Source organism: Acomys minous (assembly GCF_964271855.1).
Source record: "Acomys minous genome assembly, chromosome: 16".
In the NCBI taxonomy this organism is placed as follows: Eukaryota; Metazoa; Chordata; class Mammalia; order Rodentia; family Muridae; genus Acomys; species Acomys minous.
In genome coordinates this window covers 55,490,697-55,516,845 of record NC_140498.1, presented here as the reverse complement: position 1 = coordinate 55,516,845, position 26,149 = coordinate 55,490,697, and the positions used below count along the sequence as shown (strand labels likewise).

General features: G+C 46.9%; 1 protein-coding gene across 2 annotated transcripts in view; it reads left to right on the top strand.

Annotated features, from left to right (window-relative positions):
- The window catches only part of B3GLCT (beta 3-glucosyltransferase), an 89,379-nt gene that overhangs the window by 55,073 nt on the left and 8,157 nt on the right, over nt 1-26,149 (top strand). For both annotated transcript variants that reach the window (XM_084762489.1, XM_084762490.1), the window contains 6 exons: nt 5,775-5,838; nt 7,197-7,316; nt 10,483-10,552; nt 17,011-17,124; nt 17,940-18,039; nt 21,582-21,704. In XM_084762489.1, coding sequence (XP_084618615.1) covers nt 5,775-5,838; nt 7,197-7,316; nt 10,483-10,552; nt 17,011-17,124; nt 17,940-18,039; nt 21,582-21,704 — 591 coding nt within the window. The remainder of the gene's footprint in view (nt 1-5,774; nt 5,839-7,196; nt 7,317-10,482; nt 10,553-17,010; nt 17,125-17,939; nt 18,040-21,581; nt 21,705-26,149) is intronic.

Genomic DNA, 26,149 nt, shown 5'->3' with positions numbered 1-26,149 from the left:
CTTGGAAGGATCCAATCAGTTCTTTTTATAAACTGTGTATGTTTGCTTTTCGGATAGTTGTTATTACTGTCTCCCAAGCAGTTACTACAAGATCTTTGCCAATCTTCATTAATTACCCATAATGACATAATCTCAGAATTAGTAAGGGACACTACAATTTCCACTGGGTCTGTCCCTGACAGTTGACACAATCTTATTCTTCCCTTTGTAATCAATTCAGACATCTTTTTTTCTATGTATGTCTTTACTTTTGTACTTTTTTTTATTTGCTGAGAATATCCATTCCATGATCCTGTCTTCCCTTTGCATAAGGAGCCCAGTAGGCGAATGTTTTGAAGGCAAAATAACCAGAATGCAACCAAGTTTAGGATCAGTTCTATCCACATAGGCCTTTTGCAGTTTTTGTTCTGCCAGAATTAACCCCTCCTCTGCTTCAGCGGTTAGACACCTTGGATTGTTTAAATCCGAATCCCCTTGTAACATTTGAACTAAGTTATTTAACTCATAGGTAGCTAGTCCAATTGTAGGCCTTAACCAGTTAATGTCTCCCATTAATTTTTGAAAGTCATTTAGTGTTTGTAATCGATCTCTACGGATCTGTACCTTTTATGGTCTAATTATTTGTTCAGTTATCTTGTAGCCTAAATAGGTCATTGAATCTCTGTATTTTTTCTACAGCAATCTGTAATCCCCAACATGGCAGAATTCTTTGTATTTCTTTAAACATTTTTTTCTAAAGTCTCTGAATCAGCATCAGCCAACAGAATGTCATCCCTATAATGATAAATGATAGACTGAGGAAACTGCCTGCAAATTATTTCCGATGGTCGTAGCATGAAATTTTGGCATAAAGTGAGGCTATTCAACATTCCCTGTGGAAGTACCTTCCAATGGTATCTCTTCATTGGACCACTACTGTTCAGTGTAGGCATTGAAAAAGCAAACCTTTCCCTATCCTTCTCATGCAAAGGTATTGTAAAAAAAAAAAAAACAATCTTTTAAATAAATTACTATTATGGGCCAAGACTTAGGTAACAGGGAAGGTAAAGGAATTCTAGGCTGCAAATGACCCATTGGTTGGATTACCTTATTTACTGCTCTCAAATCCGTTATCATCCTCCAGCTGCTTTTTTTTTTTTTTTACCACAAACACAGGGGAATTCCAGGGGCTGGTGGACTCTTCTATATGCTGAGCCTCCAGCTGCTCTTACTAAATGATGAAGCGCCTGCAATTTTTCCTTTGTTAAGGGCCACTGCTCTTGCCACACAGGGCTGTTTGAAATCCATTTTAGGGGCAAGGCTGTTGGTACATCAGCAGTGGCCCCTCTTATAAATTTGGAAACTCAATACCTGTCTGATTTTGGGCAATGGGCACAGCTTGCGGTTGCTCCTGATTATTCATTGTAATATCTCCCCCAGAAGCATGTACCATTTTGCCCCTAGCTTCATTGTTTGTCTCTGTAATTGCAGGGATATTAATCTGAGCACCCCATTGTTGTAGGAGTTCCCTTCCCCATAGGTTTATGGGTATGTCAGCCACATAGGGTCTCAGCTTCCCTGTCTGCCCTTCTGGTCCCACACACTTAAACCACCAGACGCTTTGTTGTATTTGGGATAATTTACCAATTCCTATAATTTCTATATTAACTTTCTGAAGTGGCCAGTTTGGATTCCAGTACTTGTTTGAAATAATTGTGATATCGGCACTGATATTGACCAGACCTTGTAATTCCACACCATTCACTTGTATTATTAATTTAGGACTCTGATCATTAACTATTGTTTGCCAGAACACACATTTCTCTGTACTTCCAAATGCACCTATCCATTCTACTGGAGCAGCTTTGCCCTTAACGTAAGGAAACAGCAATAGCTAAGCAATTCTATCCCCTGCGTTAACTTGCATCTTCCTTTTTACACATGCCATGATTTTTATTTCCTCTTTACAATCCCCATCTATAATACCAGGATGCACAATAAGACCCCGAGAAGTCAATCCACTTCTTCCCAGAATTATTCCCACTGTCCCTGGAAGCAAAGGGCCATAAACATCTTTACTTAATTTGTAACACTCAATCTGTGGAGATAATGTAATAGATATATTTGAGGCCAGATCCAAGGCTGCACTGCCTTCAGTATCATGCATTAGATCAGTAATATCTAATTCCCGTTTTCCTGTGATTCCGTTATTTCTGGACTGGCCAGGGAAATCCGGCTAGAATTGTTGGTGGGGCCCCGAGCAGATGGGCCCCTCGATATTACCTTGTACATCACTTTTAGATTGGCAATTCCTAGCCCAATGTTTCCCTTCCCCACATAGGCTACAGCACCCTGGAAGTCTGGGCACCTCACAGCCATCATGGCCAGATGTTGCTTGTTCTGCCCTGTGAGTACCATTTACGCCACATTGAGTGCACCTGTTATTCTGAGGTCTGGAACTTTTAACCTCACAGTTTCTTTGTACATGACCAATTCTACCAGAATTAAAGTCCCGGGTATTATGATATCTGGGACCTCTGGCCATAGCTTGTCCTACAGTATTATTTTGGCGTTCTGGAAAGCTAATATTAACTGTTTCTCTTACCCATTCACCTAATGGAGCTCCTCTTTCCTTTAAGGGTCTAATTGCCCTCTTACATTCCGTGTTAGCGTTCTCATGTGTCATAATGAGTTTCAGTGCCTGTTTGGTGTCAGCGTCTGCTATTGCTCTATCTAGTGCTGATCCCAATCTCTGCAAAAATTCTGTGACGGCTTCCCCAGGCCCTTGAAATATCTTAGTAAAGGGAACTGCTATCTTACCAGGCTCCTCCACCATGTCCCAAGCTCTTAAGGCTGCAACATGACATTGTTCGATCACTGTATCATCATATTGGACTTGTTGTCTTAAGTCAGCACATCGCCCTTCACCAAGTAATTGCTCTTTGCTAATATTTATGTCCCGTCTCCTATTTTCCTGTTCTGTTCTCTCTGCCTCCTGTCGCCACCATGATAACCACTGCAGCTGTTGTGCAGCTTCTAATACCACTGAAACCAAACATTTCCAGTCTTGGGGAACAAGTCCATGTTGTGTGGCCCAGTTACCCAGCGTTGGTTTAACGAAAGTGGGATGTAGCCCACATCTGATGCTAGATTCCTCAAAGTGTTTTAGATCTAGCACATCTATTGAACTACGTGCCATTTCGTCATAACCCTCGGCTCCATTTTGAGCAGGCACACGTTTTACAGTAACTAGAAAAGCTGATGGTGACTGTGTGACCTCGGAGGGTTCCGCTGATGGGAACGTTTTTCTCTGAAGACCGTTTTGGTACCTCCTCCCCAGCCTCGCATTTCTGTCCGCCCCCTTCCACGTGCTGGCGTTCTGACCACAATAATGGCAAACACTCGCTCTCAGTTACCAGGTGTTTCTCTCTCACCAACAGCACCTTTTGTCTTCCAGGTGCTTCAGCCTCTACCTTTACATTTTCCAGTTGTGCTGCCACACAACAAACAAACAAAAATTCTCTCTGGGTATAAAGCAGGAAAGCACTTTGCAACAGCAGCTGAGATTTTGCTGACACCCTGAAAGAGCATTGCTATATCCTGAAAACCCTGCAATGTTAGAAGCTAAGTTGCCCATGATGCCCAAAGCATGTTGGGTGCCACCTGTAGGCTCAATTTTTTAAAATCATTTATATTTTATTATGAACTTATTAAACGAGCCTACCTCCCTAACAACTCAACTAACCCAAACAATCAGAAAAGGATATTAAAAAACACTACAATGAAGCTTTAGGGCTATCAGTCCCTGGCGCTGTCAGCAGGATTTCAGCAGACCAGCAATTCCACTAAAGTTGCTGCTGGAGCCAGGAGCAGCAGCTGGAACCTCAAGCCTCAGCTGGAGTCCAAAGCCTTGAAACTTTCCCTGGAGCAGTGCTCTTTAGGAGCCTCTTGAAGTGCAGGGATGAGCAGCCAAAAACCAAGTCCCAACCAAAAGCCTCCTTTCCTGTTTTGGGCATATATATATATATGTATCTCCTCTTAGTCTGTTCAAAGATGTTTTTCACCAAGCTCTCCCATGAAGTAGTTTGACTTCTTTTGTCACGTTACAAACCCCTTTATGATGGCTACCGGCACCCCCCCCCCGCCCCGCCCAACACACACACAAGACCTCCCGCCTCCTGAGAGGAGTTGTATATACTCAACACAGAATATAAGGGGGCACAGATACTCGTCAGAAGCTGCAGTGAACCCGATCTTTGACCTGGAGTGGCCAGCATGTCCCCTGTAACACTGGAAAGGTAGAGAAGCCCAGCCCAGGTGACCTCGGCATTTGGAGTCCTGCTCCTTAGCACACTGAAGATTGACCAACAAGTGAGAGCTTTAGTTAATACCTTCTTCCTCCTTCCCTCCCTCTCTCCCTCTCCCCCCTCCTTTTATCCCCCTCCTTCTCTCCCTCCCCCCTCCATCCCTCCCTCCCCCTCCATCCCTCCCTCCCCTCTTCCTTCATCCCTCTCTCCTCCCGCCATCCCTCTCACCACACCCCCACCCCCGTCCCTCCCTCTCTTCCTCAATTTCTTCTGCCAGCAAAACCAATCAAGTTTAAAGAAAAAAATAGACTCCAGCACAGTAGCAAATTCAAAATCTGGTCTTTTAGACTATATCTGTCCCCCCTGCCCCTCAAGCAGACAAGGAATAAAAAGTAATAATAAACCTATATATCCCAAACAAGATTTATTAAGTAATAATAATAATAATAATAATTATTATTATTATTATTATAGCTCCCCCCCCGTGTGTGTGTGTGTGTGTGTGTGTGTGTGTGTGTGTGTTGTGATCACTCTCCAAAAGCTGCCAATAGTTTGAAAGCAACCTTAAAGAAAACAATGATTACCATAAATGTTGGAAGGCTGATATATCTCTTTATGATTTTGAATGCTATTCTGTGTCAGTAAATTCTTCCCTTATAAGCCCTGCAAAAATTTTTTGAGAGGATGGAGAGATGGCTCCGCGGTTAAGAGCACTCACTGCTCTTCCAGAGGACCCGGGTTTGGTTCCCTTCCCAGCACCCACATGGCATTTCCTAACCACGTGTGACTCTAGTTCCAAGGGGTTCAGCGCCATCTTCTGGCCCCCACGGGCACTGCATGCAAGTGATTCGCCGACCTTCATGCAGGCAAAGCAGTCACATAAATAAGTTTGCAAATTGGTTAAGACAAGGCGTTCTCCATTCTTCTCCCATACAATGTTGAGTAAATGTAGAGTAAGCCCTTTGTTAGAGACGGACGGAAGGCATAGGGACAGGAGCGGAGAATTCGCTTAGGGTTGCTCTTGGTCTCTGTTAGGCCACGAGGGGGTTTCCTTTGATGTGGTACCCTCCCACTCAGCGACCATGGCTGCGTTTGCTCTGATGGGCCAGGGAAGAGCAGCCGGGAAGGGTCCTTACGCTTAGTCTTGAAACCCAAAAAAGCGTTGCCCCATAAGGCTGGGTGTGGAGGACTGGATGAGGAGGGAGGGGAGCACTCCAGGGAGCACGTGGGGGCTCCAGATGCTGGCAGAACGCAGAGCCTCCCAGGCTAGGTAGGTGTGTGCGCCTCTAGTCTGTGTTCAAACAAACAAACAAAGAACCATGGGAGAATGTTTAAAAAAAAAAAAGTAACTTGAAAGAAAACTGGTATTTTCCTTCCAAACCCACATGCACTTAAAGTTTATGTTTTATTTTCTTCAGCTATTAGAAATGTTTGTGAATCTGTTATTCTTGTATGACAAACAAGCAAACAAATATCTCTGCTTTCTAGGCTCACCAAGAGACTGAAGAGTGAGCCCCTGAAATCTGACTTCACCATAGACTTAAAGCACGAGGTACGTCACAGTCCGGTCCGAGTAAGTCCTAGTGACTGAGACTCACGCCTTGTGTGGGGGTCAAGCTCAGTGGTCGCATGCCCCCACCCCCTGGCTCAAACAGCCATGACTGCTGCCCCCAGCCGTGCCCTCCCTCACGCACCCTCATGTCCTCCCCACTGAGACGACTTCACAGCACGGGGGGAGAAGAAGGGGGGCGGGGGGAGGGGCCGGGGAGGTTGAACGGCATGGTTCTAAGTAGAGGGGTCTGGAGGTGGACATTGGAAACATTGCTGGAGACGTCTCCGCATCGCTCGGTGCCTCCGCTCTTTTGTGTCTTCTGGACCTCGCGTCCGGGTAATTGCACCAGGAGTGTTGCTGATTCTGGAAGCTGATTTATGTCAGCGCGTGCGGCTCTAGCCGATGCTGTGTTATTTTACCAGCATGTTGTCTTTTTCTCTTTAAAATCTTTCTTTCTTTCTTCCTTCCTTCCTTCCTTCCTTCCTTCCTTCCTTCCTTTCCTTCTTTATTATTTTAAGTATTTTTCAATTGCTGATTTGGGAATCTCACATCACGCACCCTGATCATGGCACCTGCCAGTCTTCCTATGTCTGCCCGCCTCCCTCCTACTTCTTGTGTGACCTCCCCCCCCTACACACACACAAAAGGAAAAAAGCATATACTCACTGGAGCATGGTGAAATTCCTAGTGCTCCCCCTCCCCTACCCCAAGGATGAATCTTTCTTTCCTGCATCCACACCAGAAGCCAAGGATTGATTGATTTTTATTTTGTATGAATGTTTGCCTGCGTGTGTGCATGTGTATCATGGATGTGCAGTATCCACAGAGGCCAGTGGGCTGCAGTCCCAGGGCTGGGAGGCAGCCAGGCAGATTCTGGGAGCCTGCCTCCAGCAGGGCCACACCCCTAATCCTTCCCAAGCAGATCCACCAAGTGGTGACTTACCGTCCAAGCCCAGGAGCTGTAGGGAGCAGATGCATTCACAGCCGCACAGGTGTTTCCAGCAGTCACTGGAACCAGAGCCGAGCTCTTGTCCCTGTGTCGGTTTCTGTGCTGGCTTAGAGTGTGTGCTTCCTCAAACCACTCACTGTCATCTTCAGGATGTTTTTTTTATGTGTGACTATTGATTCACGGTTGCTTATTACTTATAAAAGATCAGTCTATGTGCCGTTACCATTTTAGTCCTGTTGAATATTAATATATGGACAGAACATTAATACTATTCTGTTGAATATTAATAAATGAAGATTAATATATTAGAGGTGTGTCCTGCTGTGCCCCCGTGGGACATTTCGTACATTTTATACTTACGGTTTTTGCTTTGCTCTTTCCCCTCTGCCACTCTTTTATCTTGGGATAGATTGCCCTCTACATCTGGGACAAAGGCGGAGGACCTCCCCTCACCCCTGTGCCTGCGTTTTGCACGGACGACGTTGACGCCCGCTGTGCCACCACGTTCCGTTCTTCTCTTCCGCTCTGCGTAAGTAAGAGAGCAACGTCCCGAGAACCACAGGGGCGCGCACGTACTGTGCATACAGCGCTTGCTTGTGGTGGACATAACATGGTCCTGGTAATTTACATATTTAAAAATAAATCAGCCTCTCTCCGAGCCAGGCTGCAGCCGTATGCCATGTGCCTTACAGGAAAGCACTGTTGCTGTTCGCATCTTCTGTGCTGAGATGAGAGATGCCTGGAGAGTCAGTGTCCCTGGACCCAAGGCCACCTGTTCTCTATCCACATCAGGCCACATAAGAGCTGGAGGGAAACAAAGGGGTCATTCAAGGGCAGGTGCAGCACACTGGGAGAAGGAAAGTGTCCCCCAAAGAGACTGGCTTAGAGAGTGCAGAGAGGGGTGCAGGGGTCAGTGGGCAGGGAGAGGAGGGGCAGGGGGCAACAAGCATATGTGTGCTGAGGAGAGCCTTTGTCCTGTCAGGTGTGCCCCATTCTCCCCCTACCTCCCTTTGTCTTTCCCCCTCTCTTATGTTCTTTTCTCCTCTCCCTCCCTCTGTCTGTCCCTCCCTGGCTCTCTTCCTCTCCCTCTTTTCCTTCTTCCCTCCCTCCCTCCTTCCCTCCCTCCCTCCCTCTCTTCCTTCCCTCCCTCCCTCCCTCTTCCTTCCTTCCCTCCCTCCTTTCTTCCCTCCCTCCCTCCTTTCCTCCCTCCCTCCCTCCCTCCCTTCTTTGTGGTGCAGCATTGCTCTCCTGGCTCCTGCTCACAACCATATTAGTCTTTTGCCAGCTTTGTGTTTAAAGAATAAGGAGGTAAGCATCGATGTAGCCTGAGGGTCCCCAGAGGTCCTGGAATGGAAAGGAGGACCCCAATTAACCCTCTAATTGCTCTGCTGTGGCTTGTTCAGATTAGGCAGCCAGGGAAGGGACGCTCTGCCCAGGGCCACTAGACGGGCATCCACCGTGCTCTGGGTGCTTGGAGAGTGAGGAAGGCGAGGCTGGCTTTAGCCTTTCACTGCAGGGCCTCTTCTGTTGCTGAGCCTACTGTCACACCCTGTGCTGATATGTGTGGTGACCAGGATTTTTCTACTTCTTAGAAACATGAGTGCGGGCATTTTCTGTGCCACCCCAAGGCCCGCCCACATGCCTGTCTCCACCACTCTCTCAGCAGGTGACCTTGCTTTTGATCTCACCTGGCACAAGTCAGACTCTTGTGGGATAGACACTTAGTTTCCACAGCACACTTAAGGTCTACTTCCACCATGGCCCTACATACACACACACACACACACACACACACACACACACACACTGTATATACTATACACTCATACACACATACACACATACACTAAACACACATTGCACATACTCATACACATGCACACACACTGCACACACTACATACACACTGCACACATGCTGCACACATACCACACACAGACTGAACAAACTACACACACACACACACACACACACACACACTGCGCACATGCTGCTCATAAACTGAACACAGTACATACACATTGTGCACACACACATTTTTCTAATACTATACACACACATGCACACATACACTAAACACACATTGCACATACTCATACACATGCACACACTGCACACACTACATATACACTGCACACATGCTGCACACATACCACACACAGACTGAACACACTACACACACACACACACACACACACACAACACACTCCACAGTGTGACAATAGAGGGGACCTGTAATGTTAGCAGTTCCCATTGGGCAAGCAGTCTTTCTAGACAAAACCTGTTTGCTGTGTGATGCTCTCAGTACCTTGAGTAATAAGACAGAGCTGGGGTCCGTCACCATGAAGCAACCCCAGCCTCAAAGCGGTGTCATCACCATGACTGTTATTACATGCTGAAGACATGTGAGAAGGGGTGTTACCATGTGTTTATTGTTGCTGTGACAAACTATGACCAGAAGAAAGTTGGGGAGCAGAGGATTTATTTGGCTTACCCATCCTGATAACGGTCCACCCCTGAAAGAAGTCAGGGCACAAACCTGGAGGCAGGAACATGGAGGTAGAAACTTGAGGCAAAAACTTGAAACAGGACCTTGGAGGCAGGACCTTGAGGCAGGAGCTGATGCTGAGGCCGCGGAGGGTGCTGCTTACTGCCTTGCTCCCCATAGCTTGCTCTTTCTTATAGAACCCAGGACCACCTGCCCAGAGATGACACCACCCACGGTGGACTGGACCCTCCCCCATTGATCTTTAATCAAGAGAGTGCACCACAGGCATGCCCACGGGCTGGTGTGATGGAGGCAGCTCCTTAACTAAGGCTCCGTCTTCCCTTGTGACTCTAATTTGTGTTAAGTTGACAAAAACTATAGCCAACAAGGGGATCAGAACACCCGCCTTCCGGCAGCAGCTGCAGGATGCATGGCCATCCAGTTTCCCATGCCTTCTTTCCGCCTGTGTGATCGCCCTCCCTCCAAGGGCTTGAAGCAGTCCTCTCTTTAGCAGAGGACAGAACGTCCATGGCCTAGACCCGAGTGGACAAGAAAGAGGTCATAGGTGACTTTCAGCACCGACTACGGCCAGACCCAGAGGCAGACATCTCTCCTTTGCATAAAAATCACTCTTTATTATTCTCTCTTTGTCAGAATCTCACCAGCTGAGAAAATGAATGGAGAGCAGCTAACATCTCTTAGTCACCTGCCACGTGCTTAGTAAGTTAGCAGTGATGGCAGCCTTCAGGTGCTACCAGTGCTGCCAGTCCTGGTTGCCAAGTGCCCAGATGGAGGTCCAGAGTGGTTAAGGGACTTGTTAATATGGCTCATTGTCTGCAGCTGCTGAGCAGGGATGCAGGCCCAGGGCTGAGCTGGGATGCAGGCTCAGGACTGAGCTGGGATGCAGGCAGGTTCAGGGATGAGCTGGGATGCAGGCCCAAGGCCCATCTGGGGTGCAGATCTAGAGCAGAGCTGGGCTGCAGGTCCAGGGCTGAGCTGGGATGCAGGTCCAGTGCTGGCTGGCTCCAGTGCCTACAGTGTCAGTTTCCCTACACATCTCCTTTCTTTCTAGAAACTACCTTGGAAATAGCTATCTATGGCATTGATTAATTTTACCTATAGATGTAAGATCTACTGTGGCCATGAAGTAATGCACACTCATAAGTGTGTGTAATTTTTTTCTTTCTCCGCTCACCCAACTTTTTAGGGAGCACCAGTGAAGAAGGAGGAGATTTTTGTTGCAGTGAAAACATGCAAGAAGTTTCACACTGAGAGAAGTATGTTTGGGGCTGTTCCTTTTCCTTGAACTCTCACTATTCCCCCATGTCTCTGAAACAGTGGCAGCCAGGAGCAAGTTCAAGATGGGAGAGTGTGGTAGTGGCTGCCGAAGGGAAGGTGGCTTTTCTCTGGGCCAGTCTAATCCCGAGATCACCCAGGGAAGGCGATGCTGAGGTGGGAGTGGTCACAGTTCTCCTAAACACTGTTGAGATCAGCCCCTTCAGCTGAAAGTGGGAAACACAGCTGTAGTCTGGGACATGGTGTGTGGGTGATGAAGGGCTTGCTCTGGGAAGGTCCTCACTGTTCAGAACCTACCAGAGGAGCTTCCAAGGTAACTCAGTCCCAGCAGAGAAAAACCTCTTTAATGCCTATTTCATATACACATATTGATAGTTTTAAAATGAAGATCCACAGGTCAGCTCATCGAGCAATGTATTGGAAAGGGGGGAAAGTGACCTTAGAGACGGTGGCCCGACTCGCAGAAACCCCAGGATACAGATTTCTGGTGTCTCGTTACAGAACATTGCTAATTATAGGGATAATGTTAAAAGAAAAGGCCCGTCCTAAATATAAACTGGCACCCTTCCTCTCCCTATGTCTCATTTGGACGGCACTTCTCGGGGGCTTAGAATCAGACATGGTCTAATTTTAGCACCTTTTTTCCCTTGTGAAGACTGATTGCACAGGGTGTGGCACATACACGGGGAGCTCGCTGGCACTGCTGCCGTGGCCGTGGGATTAGAATGTTGGGAAACGTGTGTATATTTTATGTGGTAATGCCACCCACATAGGCTATATTTAAGGGAGAAGACCTTTGTAAACCAAAAGAATATCCTTATTTGAATTTGTAATGTTACCTATGACATCATCACCAATTAAAACCCAGTAAAAGTGAATTAATCATATGTCTGTAGATTTGCCAGAATTTGTCATGTCAAATCCCAAATCCTGTTATATCTGACTGAGTAAATATATATATTTATTATACAAGGAGACCCACAGTTAAGAATTAATGAAGGGGTCTAAATAAGACTTATTTATCATAAATTTAACCTAAATTTAATATGTGGGAGGGCTTTTGGGGTTGATTTTGAAAAATATCATTGAGGAGCCAGAGAGGTTAAGAGCACTGGCTGCTCTTGCAGAGGACCTGGGTTCAGTTCCCAGCACCCACATGGCAGCCCACAGCTGTCACAGCTCCAGCCCCAGGGGCTCTGATGCCCTCTACTGGCCTCCATGGGCACTGCATGCACACTATGCACAGGCACATAAAAATAAAATTTAAAACATTTGGAAAAGAGTAGTAGAGAAATGCACCAGATTTTTCTTTTTCTTTTCTTTTTTTTCTGCTTTACATCAATTTAGTTGATCTTTAGGGTGCCCTCAGAATGAATAGTAAGAGGTGATAATGAAAGTTTTGCCTTAAAGCATATTTTTCTGATAATAATGGAACGAATGGAAACATTTAAAGTTCCCCTTGCTGCATCTTTCACAATTACAGAAGTAAATAAGTGCTGATTTTCTCTTAGGAATTTTGAATAATTTGCTTTTCTTATTTCTTTAAGTTTGAGATGATTTTTTTCCCCAGATATCCATGAAATGCCTTTATATTTGGATTTAGAGTTTACATTTATTTATTTATTTATTTATTTTTTACATTTTTCAAGACAGAGTTTCTCTGTGTGGCCCTGGCTGTCCTGGACTCGCTTTGTAGACCAGGCTGGCCTCGAACTCACAGAGATCCATCTGCCTCTGCCTCCCAAGTGCTGAGATTAAAGACGCGCGCCACCATTTTTAAAAATTACAAAACCGTAAACATTCGTCTCTGGATCTGAGGGGACTTGACACACGAGATGTAAGAGAAGTCTGAAAGTGTCTCGTGCGGGTTTCCGAAGCTAGTTTCAAACCTCTGTGCGTTGGTTTGTGAGGACAGCTACTTTTTAGAGACCTTGGTCTCCCTTTTTCTGGATGGGAGCAAAGCCTGCCCGGTCACGGGGTTTGCACAGTCCCCGTTGAAAGTCTAGTCTGGCATGGGAGAGATGACACAGAGGGTAAAAGCATGGCCTGCTCTCCCAGAGGGCCCTGCGTTGGCTTCCTAGCACCCACATCAGTCAACTCAGTCGCCTGCAACTCCAGGGGATCTGACACCTCTGGTACTCATGTGCCACCCACATGCCTACAGGCTGTATACATACATACAATTTAAAAAAGTTTTATCTAACCAACAGTGAGCCCAAAGACTGATCGGTTACCCTGTTGGTGGCAGACAGTGTCATAATGGCCAGTGTGTGTGTGTGTGTGTGTGTGTGTGTGTGTGTGTGTGTGTTTATGTATGAGAAAGCCATTCCCTCATCTGATCTTAAACGGACAATACCTGATGCTCTGACAGTAACTGTGGCACCCTTGATTTTGTAGAGAAGGCTGGGTAGAGTGACACACAGCCGACCCACATCACATGGCCTCTTATTACCAGAAGTGGGGAGGGGTCCTGCCTGCTACAGAACAGACTTAAACAGAAACCTCAAGACAATTTAATTAGAGCTTAAAAGAAAAAGCAGCTGGCCCGAACTGGGAGATGGCAAGGAGGCCATGGCATTTGAGTTGAGCCGGCATGGAGGTCAGCCTCATGCTGGGCAAAAAGCTCTGCCAGGGAGGGGGCTTTGGGAAAGCAGGGTGGGAGGGGTGTGGGGGAGGGGAGCCAGAAAGCACACAGGGCTCCATCCAGCATCTGGGAAAAGGAGAACAGTAAAGAAGGGAAAAGTCACACTTTAGGACAGTGGGCAGGCCCTACAGAGGCTTACAGGGAGGCCCGTAGTGACTGTACGGGGGCAGGGGTTCTGGGCAGGAATTACTCCTTATTAAAGGAATAATTATTCCTCCCAGCTTTCTAGCATGGCTGAAGATGACTCCGCCTTCCTGAGGGGTGGGGCCTTACCTGGCCTGTCTCTACCCAGAGGTGGATTCCACGATATATATACTTCTTTTATGTGTAGGAGCATTTGTGTGTGCACCATGCTCGCGCCACCTGCTGCTGGGGGAGGTTCCTGGGAGCTGGGCTGGTTGTGCTGGGCACTGAACCCAGACAAGAGCAGTGGGGCGCTGTGAACAGCTGAGCCAGCCGTCTGTCCAGCCCCAGGTAGACTCACGGCCTGCTGAGATAATAGCTGTCCCTTAGTGAGCCCCCAGCGCGACCAGGAGGCAGGATGGGTCTCTCCTGCTCTAGGCTGGCCACACACCTTGGACAGACTACAGACCTCGCCTGATGGCTTGTCTTCGCTCTTCACGTAGATGCGTGGCCACGCTCAAGGCCGGTTTGGAGTTGGACAGGAGCTGTACAAGCAGCCTTTTCCTTTTCAGTAGCGACGGGGAAGGACAGCGAGGAGCCCGCATGTGACCCACAGCACACCCTGGGTGGGGCCTGGTCAAGGTGATAGTGACAACAGACTCTGTGGACAAGGGAGTGCTGGTCCTTTTTTAAATCCCTGAAGGAACAAAGGCCAAATGACAATGAAGGGGAGGGAAAAAAACGGATAAGAAATCATATTTTTGAGAAAACGACAGTGGGGCCACGGTGTAATGTGCTTCATTCCGTGGAAGAGGATGAGGGCAGATGACTCGGTTATTTTCATGTCATCATGGTGAACTGAGAAGAAGATAAGTCTGAATATTGTAATGATTTCACGTGTATCCCTCACCACAAAAGAGCAGCAATACTACTCAGTTTGCCTGGATTCTGACAGAAATAGAATAGAAAGTTCTTAGAACATAGCAAAAAGTAATTTACTTTTTTTTTTAGCTCCCGGGAGTAGCTCAAGTTGACACCGTTCAAAGCCTGTGGGGAGGGGAAAGACCTCCGCTACTTTTTTTTCACTTTATTTTTTTAAATTAATTTATTTTACATCTCAATGGTTATCCCATCCCTTGTATCCTCCCATTCTTCCCTCCCTCCAGACCTCCGATACTTAATATGCATCTCAATGACTTTCTGTCGGGTTGTGAGGTCTCTGCTGTGTGATGTGAGCTGTCAGAAAGCCTTAAGTGTTTCTTTGCAGTTGGGCGAGTCTCATGGTCCTGGTAGGGTGTGGTGTGTCTTCTCTGGGCTCCCTCGGACTAAGAAGGTTCAGGAGACTTCATCAGCCGTTAGTTCTCTTTCACAGCTTCCCCTGGATCTTAGAAATAAACACTATTGCTTTCAGATTTCAAAACAAAACAAAGACAAAATCTGTCTGCTATCTTTACTGCTGTGGCCTTGTCCAGGGGAGACAAATCTGAGTGGCTGCACTAGTGTCATAGCTGCCATTGCTGATGAAAGACTTGCTTCCTCACAAAGCCAGGCTCTCTCTCCAGTGCCCAGAGATGGAAGGTCACACCAGTCAGCTGAGGTCGTTAAGTATTAACTGGCCGAGGGAAGTGTTGCCTGACTTTTACCTGCCTGTTGAGTGGCTGAGCGAGCCCCAGGTGTTGGTCTTGACAGGCAGGAGGGATGCCTCACAAGCTCAGGGACACTTAAGCACTCACGTGCGGCTCAGACACCACCGGGACTTCCCATTTTTGGTCACTGACTTGAGCTTGGAGAAAAAGGCCTACTCATCAGTCAATAGCAAATCCCTCAGAATTGGAACAGCCCTTCACTCTTGACTTTGTGGCATGTTCGAATTTGCACCTCATAAAATGTCCAAATGTCCCTTGAAACGAGACAGGTTTGCAAGTAAAGTCTCAGGGGTGAAGTGGGTCACTCTACTGTCCCTTACAGCGAGGTGTCTCCCAACGACCAGAAAGCCCTAAGGAAATTTATGCTGCCTGTGCAGCTGGGATTTCTTCTTTTTTATGCATAATAATTTTCGAAGAATAAACTTTTACTCTACTCCAATTTAAAATAATTCTATGGTAAACTTCCTTGAGAGAAGAACTCACTATTATATCCCATGGTGGACAGTTTGGATGTGCAGTGTCCCCCCACTGGCTCATGGTTTTTGAACCTGTGGCCTAGTTGAATAACACGAGCTCTATGCTCAGTGAGGGGCCTTTCCTCAGCAAATGAATAAACAAACAAATAAGTATGTAAGTAAGTAAATAAATAAAGGCAGAGAGTGATGGCTGAAGGCACCAAGCCCTCCTCTCGAGTCTGTGCAAAGGGTTGTACACACACACACATGTATGCACACATACCTCACACACTTGCAAACACACAAAATATGTCTTAAAATTATTTAATTTAACTTTATTTTATCTGTATGAGTGTTTTGCTGCATGTATGCATGTGCACCATATGAGCACCTGGTGTCCAAGGAGAGCAGAAGATGGCATCAGATCCCTTGTACCTAGAGCGACAGACAGTGTGAGCCACCATGTGGGTGCTGGGACCTGAATCCACAAGAGCAGCCTGTGCTCTAGCCACTGAGCCGTCTCTACAGCTTCCAAATAATATTTTTTTTAAATCCATTCATGGGTGAGTTAAAGGAAATACCATATTTTCCGGACCACAAGATTCACTCCCCCCCGCCCCCAAAAGTGGTCCAATTGCTGTTTTTACTGTTTTTCTTGTTTTACTGCTCTAAAAACTGGATGCATCTTATGGTCAGGTGCATCTTATAGTCCGAAAAATACGGTAACCTTTTGCAAGAAGAGAAATGACTCACAGTTCATCTGGGCAAATTATGAGACAGATGTTCGGTTGCACGGAGGTGAAATGGGTTTGCACACAAGGGGCTGTTGCAGTTATTTTACCAATACGGCCTAATAATGTTTATTATCAGGCCTATAATTATTATTGTGGAAGTATTTTCTAACCCACTAGCAGTCAATCAAGACACAGACAACTGCTATATTTTAAAATAGCCTTAGTCAACCTGGGGCAGGGCAGATGTCAATCCCCTGAACTAGCTCCCATAGTGGGAAGGTATCCCATATACTGCCCCAATCCCATGCCGTCTGCTTCTAATAATTTCTATCAAGCTACCTCTCATCCACAATCCCAAATACTTCATAATGTTCTTCATCTGAGCCAAATCTCCATCCACACCGGCCGTGTGCTTCTTCTCCACCTAACCCAAGGCCCAGGCTTCTTCCTCTTCTCCTCTGGTCTCTTTTCCTCCCAAGATTCCCTCTGTCTCCCAAGCCCGGGAACCTTAGCCACACCTATCCCATTTGCCCTGCCCAGTTGGACGGCCTTTTATTGGTCAAACTGGTTACATTCTTAGGCAAGGTACAAGTGAGGCACAGAGACTGCAAGCCCTAACTAGCATCAGAATACATCAGGCCAACCTCCAAGGAGGGGCTCATTGACTTGAAGGGGCGTGCCCAGTCTAATGCTCGCTGCTCCGGACAACACCGGCATCCCCTGGGGTGCAAGCACCAAGTCTTGGGGCACTGGGAAAGAGTGAGTGTTGCTTCTTCGCTGAGTTGAATTTTTTTGTTTCTTTTTGTGACATCCCCGTGATTTGTGCTGTGTTTTCAGTACCCGTTGTAAAAAAGACATGGGCAGCACAGGCGAGCCTCATTGAATACTACAGCGACTTTGCGGAAGATGCCATCCCCACTGTGGACTTGGGGATTCCCAATACAGACAGAGGTGAGTCTTCAGTGCTTACCGTCCCCTTGATTGAAAGTCCCCACCCTGTAACTCCAGCACGTCAGAGCAAGCCAAAGGTTTTTTATGTTAGTGTGTTTTCTCTCTCCTCTTCCACTGAGCCTCTTTACCTGCAGATGGACACTGGCGCTCACATGGGACTTTCAGTTACAGACAGATGCTCTGCATTCTTGCTGGGCCGTGCTGTACCTAGCATTGAGTGTATGGCATTTGAAATGTAGTTGAGTGGTAGGGTTTCCCCAAGTCCACTGTCCATCGTGGCTGCAATGGGAGGTGCCAAGTCATTCTGTCACTTACAGCTTGTGTCCTCCTGAGTGCCTGGCAGTTCTGCAGTGTTCAGATGCACAGCAAGCAATAGCATAGGTGCAGATTTTTATTAGAAAATTGTTGAGTGTTTTGCCGGATTTCTCTCGGAATGGAAGAGTTTACTAGTGGAAAACCTTTTAGTTTGGCTTGCTTTTGCGGATGAATTGATGTAGCCCAGGCTGGCCCTGAAGCTATGATCCTCCTGTCTCCACCTCCTAAGTGCTGGTATTATAGACACTGTCTTACCTAGCCCCTCGGTGGCTGTGACAAAACACCAGGAGCAGAAGCAACACAGAGAGAAGAGGGTTCATTTCAGCCGACACGAGAATTAGGCTAATTGTTAGGAAAATTTCAAGTTGCTTTTGTGCATATCAGCATTCAGGCTGTTCAATCACTCTAAAACTAGAAAAAAAAAATTAAATGAATGCTACATAGCGTAGAGCAAAACATACAGTTTTACAAGCTGACAGTTTTCTTCTTGCCTTCCCTAGGTCATTGTGGGAAAACATTTGCCATTTTGGAAAGATTTCTGAATCGCAGCCATGACAAAATAGCGTGGCTAGTCATTGTGGATGACGACACGTTAATCAGGTAAGAGTCCTTGTCATCCCTGGACCGGCTCTGCCATGCGAAGCCGAGGTGGAGATATGATGCCAGAACAGCAGGGAAGAGACGGTTTTAAGATCCTGAACACCCGGCACGCAAGGCAGGTCACGGCCCCACTGACTGCCATCGCCGAGGAGGAGGCACTGGCTGGAACCTGACACACTTGGTGTGAAAGTCAGGGGCTAAGGGTCTCAGGGGACCGAGGCTGTTGCAGGACATATTACTAGAAAAGAAGCAGGCAAGGCGGACAAGCGGTGGTGGCTCACGCCTATAATCCCTGCACTCTGGGAAGCAGAGACAGGCGGATCTCTGAGTTCGAGGCCAGCCTGGTCTACAGAGACAGTTCTAGGCCAGCCAGGGCTAGCTACACAGAGAAACCCTGTCTCAGAAAACAAACAACTACAAAATAGACAGACTTCTGAAAAACAACCCTGGCGTTACGTGTTCAGCCGAGTAGAAGCTTCTACACGCTAAAACAGAACCAGCTAAAGTGGTCAGCGGGAATGACAGTGGCAGTCATGTGGGGCCTCGCATGGCCTCTGGTCCCACTGGGCAGACTGGGATGCCGTAGCCAATGAGCGAGACCGTCCCAGAATTGATGGAGTTGACATCTTACTGTTAGTCATCGTACTGTTAGTCATTGTACCATTACAAGGTAATCACCACGGGTTCAAAGGGGACACCTGGAAGGAATGCTGAGTCCGAAATAATCGTGTAGATGTGAAAACTCTACATCAGGGATTTTAAAAGCCCTTTGAACCAGATTAACAGCAAATTAGACAGTGGGGAGATAATTTGAAAATTCAAGACGTGGCAATAACTACTAGCCAAAACCAACCAACCGAACAAAACACACAAACAAAAAAACCCCACAAGATAGAGGGGGGAACCTCTGAAACTGACAGTGTTGCATCAGTTCATAAAAATTAGAATTACTGGTCAACTTAGTCATACCATTATTATAATTAAAGCTACTATATATATTTAAAGAGTTATTTATCTTATTTTATATGTTTTGCCTGTATGTGTGTGCCATGTGGGTGCAATGCCCATGAAGAACAGAAGAGGGCGCCAGCTCTCCTAGAAGAAGTATGTATGGAGATGTATGTGAGCTGCCACGTGGGTGCTGGGAACTGAACCCTGGTCCTCTGCAAGAGCAGCCAGTGTTCTTAACTGCTGAGCCACTGCTCCAGCCCCCACTATGTAGACATCTTGCTTTCATGTCTCTTGGTTAAATATGTGGGATCAGAATGGCTGATTTTCAAGCTGAGGACTTTTTCTGCTCTTAGGAAATACATGCCAGAGTGGTTGGGGACGGGTATATTATATGTACTTTCAGGAGAATTAGCACACATTTTTCAGGAGAGTGAAAAAATATCCACATTATGTGTTTATGTTGATATATATATACACACACACACAAAGAGGAGAGACTGACTGAGACACAGGAATAGCTGGTAGGTCTGGGGAAAGGGTGTTTGGGCTTTCATCCTGTGTTTGTAACTCTTCTGTGATTATAAAACGCAATACCATAATAGGCCAGGATACAGCACCCTCTAGCCTTGGCAGGTGTTGGCGTTGCCGTGGTGAGATCTGCCACGCTGCCAGGCTGTCCTCGTCCAACTCAGGCAGTACGTGCTAGAGAGCATGGACGTGCTATTTGTTACATGTCTGAGATTCAGAAGTGCCTGAAATGGGAACGGACTGTTAAGTGAAGTGCTTTTCCTGGGCCAGACTCCCTTGGGTGGAATTGAAATCTATTTTCTTCACCCATGTTCCAACTCCTTAGTTAATGTGAAGGCGAAGGGGGTGATAATTATCAGACTCCATTTGCGGTCTGTGAGCCTCGCAGCAGTGTGTCGAAGATGGGAGCCATCCTGTGGTATAAGGAAAAAACCCAGAGGAATCTTAAATTACTTTAACCTTAAAATACTGAATGTTGTAGGTGGAATTGACAATTTTGCAATACAAGAAATTTTGCAAGAAGAGAAAAACAATTCTCTCTCCCCTTTTTTAATTTTAAGAATTTAAATTTTTAAAATTTTATGTCTGCGTGTCTGTTGCCTGCGTGTATGTATGTGCCCCACATGTGTGCAAGTGTCTGGAGAGGCCAGAAGAGGGCGCTGGATCCCCTGGAACTGGAGACACCAGCGCTTGTGTGGTTCCTGGATGCAGGGACCTGAACCTGGGTCCTTTGCAGGAGCAGCCAGGGCTTGGTTGCAGATCCACCTCTGGTTTTGTTTTTTTGGTTTTTGTTTTTGTTTTAAGCTCAGGTAGACCTGTTTTGCCCTAAACAGTTTGGAGGGTTTTGGTCTTTTCAAACTGTACCCCAGCCTGCAGTTTTTTTAGGTCTTCTATCACGGCCCCTCCACAGCGCACGCAGTCACCCTCCCGGGGCAGATTTATTTCTCAGACTGATTCTAGAAGACAGATTCCAAATTAGGGACTTAGAGTGTTTAACTGTCATGCCAAACAGAGCAGAACGTGGACAGGCAGTGTTTTATGCTCACCCAGAAACTGCCAACCTCAGCAAAGGCCTCCACACATTCTAAACCTATTTACAGCCTTACAATTTTTAACAGTCTTACAGCTTGTGAGCCCCTTGGAGCACAGGCTTATAGGGACCGGTTGCAGCTGCTTTTGCCTTGTCCTTATACAGTAAAGCTGCTTTCCTCACTCTTCCCCCCCACCCCTACCCCCGTCTTGCTAACCTGAGCTCACTGTGTAGACCAGGCTAGCCCCCAACTTTCAGAGCCTATCCCTACCTCACCACTGCTGGGACTAATTAAAAAATGTGCCCTCCCCACCCCCGTACATGGCTAGCTCAAAATGGTAGACTGCTTAAAGACAGGGGGCCCTTGCCTTTGCTACATCGGCCTGCATATTGGCTTTAAAAAGTGAATTTTATATTTTATTTCCCATGATCTGGCTTATTCACTTCTCTGCAGCTTGTGGGCGTTCCCAGTGACGTCTGGAGGCTGCCATTGTTGACACTGTACAGGGCAGGTGTGCCCTAAAGTACTCAGCAGATACATATGTCAACCGTAGCTCATGCCCTGCGGAGCCGTATTTAGAAAAAGACGGCATGATGGGAGGATTTGTGGGGACACCTTTCTCCTCATTTTCTTCCTACTTGCCAGCCCCAGCCTGACAGGAGACCCCCCAAGCCCACTTGTACCTCAGAAGCTCTTTTTGGCTATATAGAGTTAAAACAACCCTAGACCACGTGAGGAAAGGTGAGGTTTGAGTGACATTCACTTAGAAACAGTGTGGTAGAGCAGAGTTGCGGCGACCTGACCACCTTTACCCATTCACCTGCCACCATGCTGCCCCAGCGAGGGCCTGTGCCTGGCCGGCCGGAGTTCCGACACCTCTGACCTCTCACCTTCCCTTCTAATGTACAGCCTTCATATTCTGAAGGTTTTTTTTTTTAAAGCCATGTATTCTACACTTGAATTTCACCTCTTCATGATTTTTCCTGAAGCCCCGTTATAACAAGTCGAGTAAGCCTTGTCTTTACATCTCAGCATCTCCAGGCTCCGACACTTGCTTAGCTGCTATGACTCCGGCGATCCAGTGTTTCTGGGTGAGCGCTATGGCTACGGCCTGGGCACAGGCGGCGGCTACAGTTACGTCACAGGAGGAGGCGGGTAAGTGAGCTGACTGCTTTGTGGATGCTGCCTTCCACCTCTTGTCTCCCTGCAGCTCTGTTTATCCCGTGCAGGTGCTCAGAGCTGTTACAGGTAAAATGTGGCATGGTCACGTGACCTGTGCCCGAGCTCCTGCAAACTTTAAACCGGTTCCTGATCACTTCTAGTACCCATTGCCAGGTAAATGCTATGAGATGGAGCCGCAGCTGGCCTGGAGCTCCTCCCTCTGCCCCCGAGTGACGTGGGATCCAAGGGTGTGCCAGCATGCCTAGCTGGAGGTAGTTTTTATATTGCGTTCCTTCCGGGGCTGAGGTCTGTCTGGCACGGGGCCTCTCTTTAGATGGTGGTTGCTTCTACTATAGAAAAGCAAACTTTATGTTTTAGAAACATGAACAGAACTCATCGTAAAGATGATTTTATTCTATGAAAAAGTAGTACAAAGTTCAGGTCCAAGTACTTGGTTATGAATATCTCTGTAATAATGCTTGATGATAGACAGCCAATGATTTTGACTGCCTTTTTAGATGAAAAAAAATGCTTATAGATTTTAATTTCAGAAAAAAAATAAGTCATTAAAAATTTAAATTATCCAGTGCTTAATAAAGCACATTTGATGAGAGAAGTGCATTGAATCTTAGACTTAGACAATTAAATAATATTTGTGTAGGATTTATAGGTTTTTAAATAATAGCTAAAAATCAATCATTTTAAATGAAGCACCTGCCTGAACTCTACAGGAAAAGGTTTTAATTTGATTTTTTATGGGTAAATCAATCGTGCAGTTAATCTTTCCTGTTATTGCTGCAGTCTTCACTATCAGGTGTTAAGGAGGGTATTAACTGGTTATCAGCCACAGACACGTATGTTTACGGTGTGCCAAGAGGTATTTTATTTATATATATATATATATATATATATATATATATATATATATATATATATATATATATATAAAGTGTATGTGAGAGGCCAGGGTGTTCTGTTCCTGTTTTAGAGCACCTTGGTTCGGAATGGCTTGGGCTTCATCTCCATCTCCGTCGTCTTGGTGACACAATACTTGTGCCTCGGTTACTTTTAACACGGAGAGGTTTCTCTAGCGCGTGGTTTTAGAAGTCCACGAACATGGCCCTGACTTACGCCCAGCCCTGGTGGCAGCCTTCTGGGGACGTCACATGGAGGATGGCTTGGTGACAGGAACACGAGCCTGAGGGAGAAACCGCATTGAGGCAGGAAATGAGAGCGGGCGAGCCGAGGCGTCTGCCTTCCTGGTAACCCAGTAGCTAGCTGGAGTGTAATGCCCCCCGTTTGCCTAGGTCCATAACCCCCACCCACCCTGTGACTTCGGTCCTTCTAGCCTTATCAGTGTGCACCCAGCCTAATGAATCCATGCTGAACTTGTAATTCCTCAGAAACACTGTTCCCTCTCCTCCCTTAGCCTGGTCTCCGCTATGCATTCTGTATCCCCAGCTCCTTTGTCACCAGCTCCTATGTCACCAGCTCTCCTTGTGGACTTGCCATGGCTGCCATTTACCACTCCTTTTTGGCAGCAGCCCCGCCCAGCCCTGCAGTGGAGGCTGGATGGTTTTTTAATGCCCTCGCCCACCTCCCACGACAGGAAGTAGGTTACAGACGGTTCTCACCTCTGTAACAGCACCTGTGTCCTACTTCCTGCCACAGCCCCATGTTGTAGCAAAGCGACTCACTGCCTTTCAAGGTACAGAGCAGGAGCAAATAAAGAAGTGCATAAACACTGGCACTTAATTTCCGCGTAGAGGACACAACTCATGCAAGGCTCGGTTTGTAAAGTTCCTTCACCGGGAGAGATGGCTCAGTGGTTAAGAGCACTGTCTGCTCTTCTGGAGGTCCTGAGTTCAATTCCCGGCATCCACATGGTGGCTCACAACCACCTATACTGTGATCTGATGCCCTCTTCTGGCATGTAGGTGCTCTTATATACATAAAGTAAATAAACAAATGCTTTAAAAATTAAATAAATAAAGTCCCTTCACCGAGATTCAGAAGTAATTTCGTGAAATGAGTCGTTCAGCCTTTGACAGAAGGTCCAGGCAATATGATGTACCTTGTCCAGGGCTACTTAGGATTGTCTAATGATTTGGCTAAAGAATCAATGTTTTTGGTTTTTGGTGAGGCTGTTTGTTTGTTTGTTTTGTGTGTGTGTGTGTGTGTGTGTGTGTGTGTGTGTGTGTGTGTTTTGTTTGGTTTGGTTTTTGAGCCAGGGTTTCTCTGTATAACAGCCCTGCCTGTCCTGGAACTCGCTCTGTAGACCAGGCTGGCCTAGAACTCACAGAGATTCTCCTGCCTCTGCTTCCTGAGTACAGGGATTAAAGGCGTGCGCCACCACCGCCTGGCCTAGAATCATTTTTTTTTTTTTAATACAGCAGGTTAGGGGCTGGAGAGATGGCTCAGAGGTTAAGTGCACTGGCTGCTCTTCCAGAGGACCTAGTTCAGTTCCCAGCACCCACATGATTTCTTCCCAGCTGTTACTCCAGTGCTGGGGCATAAGATGACCTCTTCTGGCCTTATTGCACACTGCGCGCATGTCATACGCATCCGTACACGAGCGCAAGCAGTCACACATGCACATAAAGTAAAAATAACTAAGTTCAGGGAAAAAAAAATCTGTTCATGGACAGCCATTCTTTGATTTGTTTGTTTGTTTGTTTGTTTGTTTTAGTTTTTAGTTTTGCTTGTTTTTCTTTTTTCAAGGCAGGATTTCTCTGTGTAGCCTTGGCTATGCTGGACTCACAACTCACTTTATAGACCAGGCTGGCCCCGGAACTCGCACAGATCCTCCTGCCTCTGCCTCCCTGAGTGCTGGGATTACAGGTGTGCACCACCGAGCCTCTGCTCCTGGCTTATAAGAGCCATTGTTAAGTATTGAGATATAGAGAGACTTGAAAAATAACCTAGGAAGTATTAGAGTACATTGTGTCGTGACCTGAAAATTCTGTTTGCCCACCTACGTGTACACATGCCACAGGCACGCTCTGACAGACAGAACACGTGCAAGCAGTCACCTCGTGAAACACGGCTCTACAGAAACTGCCAAGAGCCACTTCCTGTCCTGTTCCTGGGGCGGGGCCATCAGAAGCATGGCTGTGCGGGCCTTCTGGGTTCCTGGGGAAGTAAAGCCTTTGCCCTGTTTTCGTCAGCTGTCTGTTTTAAACTTTTTTGCCTGAGCCTTCAAAGTTTAGGTGTTTGGAGTAAATGAGACGAGTGGCGTTGTTGTTGTTATTGTTGTTGTTGTTGTTGTTTTCCTTTCTGAGCCTGTTGGTTTATGTGCCTGACGTAGGTAGGAAGCTGTGCTCAGGATCTCACCTCCTCTTTGGCATCCTGGGAAGAACCGACCACCAGAATAGAGCCAGGAACCGCACAGACAGATCCCAAAGAGGCGGTGTGACCGTCTACCAGGCGTGGGTCTGACACACGTCATAGAGGTGGTGTGACCGTCCACCAGGCGTGGGTCTGACACACGTCATAGAGGCGGTGTGACTGTCCACCAGGCGTGAGTCTGACACATGTCATAGAGGCGGTGTGACCGTCCACCAGGCGTGGGTCTGACACATGTCATAGAGGCGGTGTGACCGTCCACCAGGCGTGGGTCTGACACATGTCATAGAGGCAGTGTGACCATCCACCAGGCCTGTGTCTGACACATGTCATAGAGGCGGTATGACCGTCCACCAGGCCTGTGTCTGACACACATCATAGAGGCAGTGTGACCGTCTACCAGGCGTGGGTCTGACACATGCCACGCTCATCTGCTCTGCACCTGTAGGGATCATCTGGGGCAGGGCTCAGCCTATTATTTAACTTTTATATATTATTCATTGAAGGAACTACCTCCTTTTGTCATAGTTTTTTGTTTGTTGGTTTGTTTTGGTTTTTTTTTGCGGGGGTGGTTTCAAGACAGGGTTTCTCTGTGTAGCCCTGGCTGCCTGGACTCACTCTGTAGACCTGGCTGGCCTTGAACTCACAAAGATCCTCAGGCCTCTGCCTCCTGAGTGCCCGGCTCTTGGCATAGATTTTTTAAAATATTAATTTTTATTTTACATGTGAGAGTATTTGTATGTGTACCATTGTATATTGTCTGCCCAAAGAGGCCAGAAGAGGGCATCAGATTCCCCCGGAACTGGAGATATATGTGGCCGTGAGCCCATGTTGGTGCTGGGAACTGAACTCAAGTCCTCTGTAAGAGCAGCAGGTGCTCTTAATTGCCAAGGCACCTCCCCAACCCCAATCCTAGCCCCGCCCCCAGCCCCGCCCCCAGCCCCGCCCCCAGCCCCGCCCCCAGCCTTGTATATTTAGAAGCTGGCGGATAGACAGCTCAGGTGTTCCTTCCCACCTTGTTGGGATTGGTCAGTCTCTCTATGGGTTGTGTTCACTTTATTCAGAAAGAACTTAATTTTACTAAAGCCTTCACG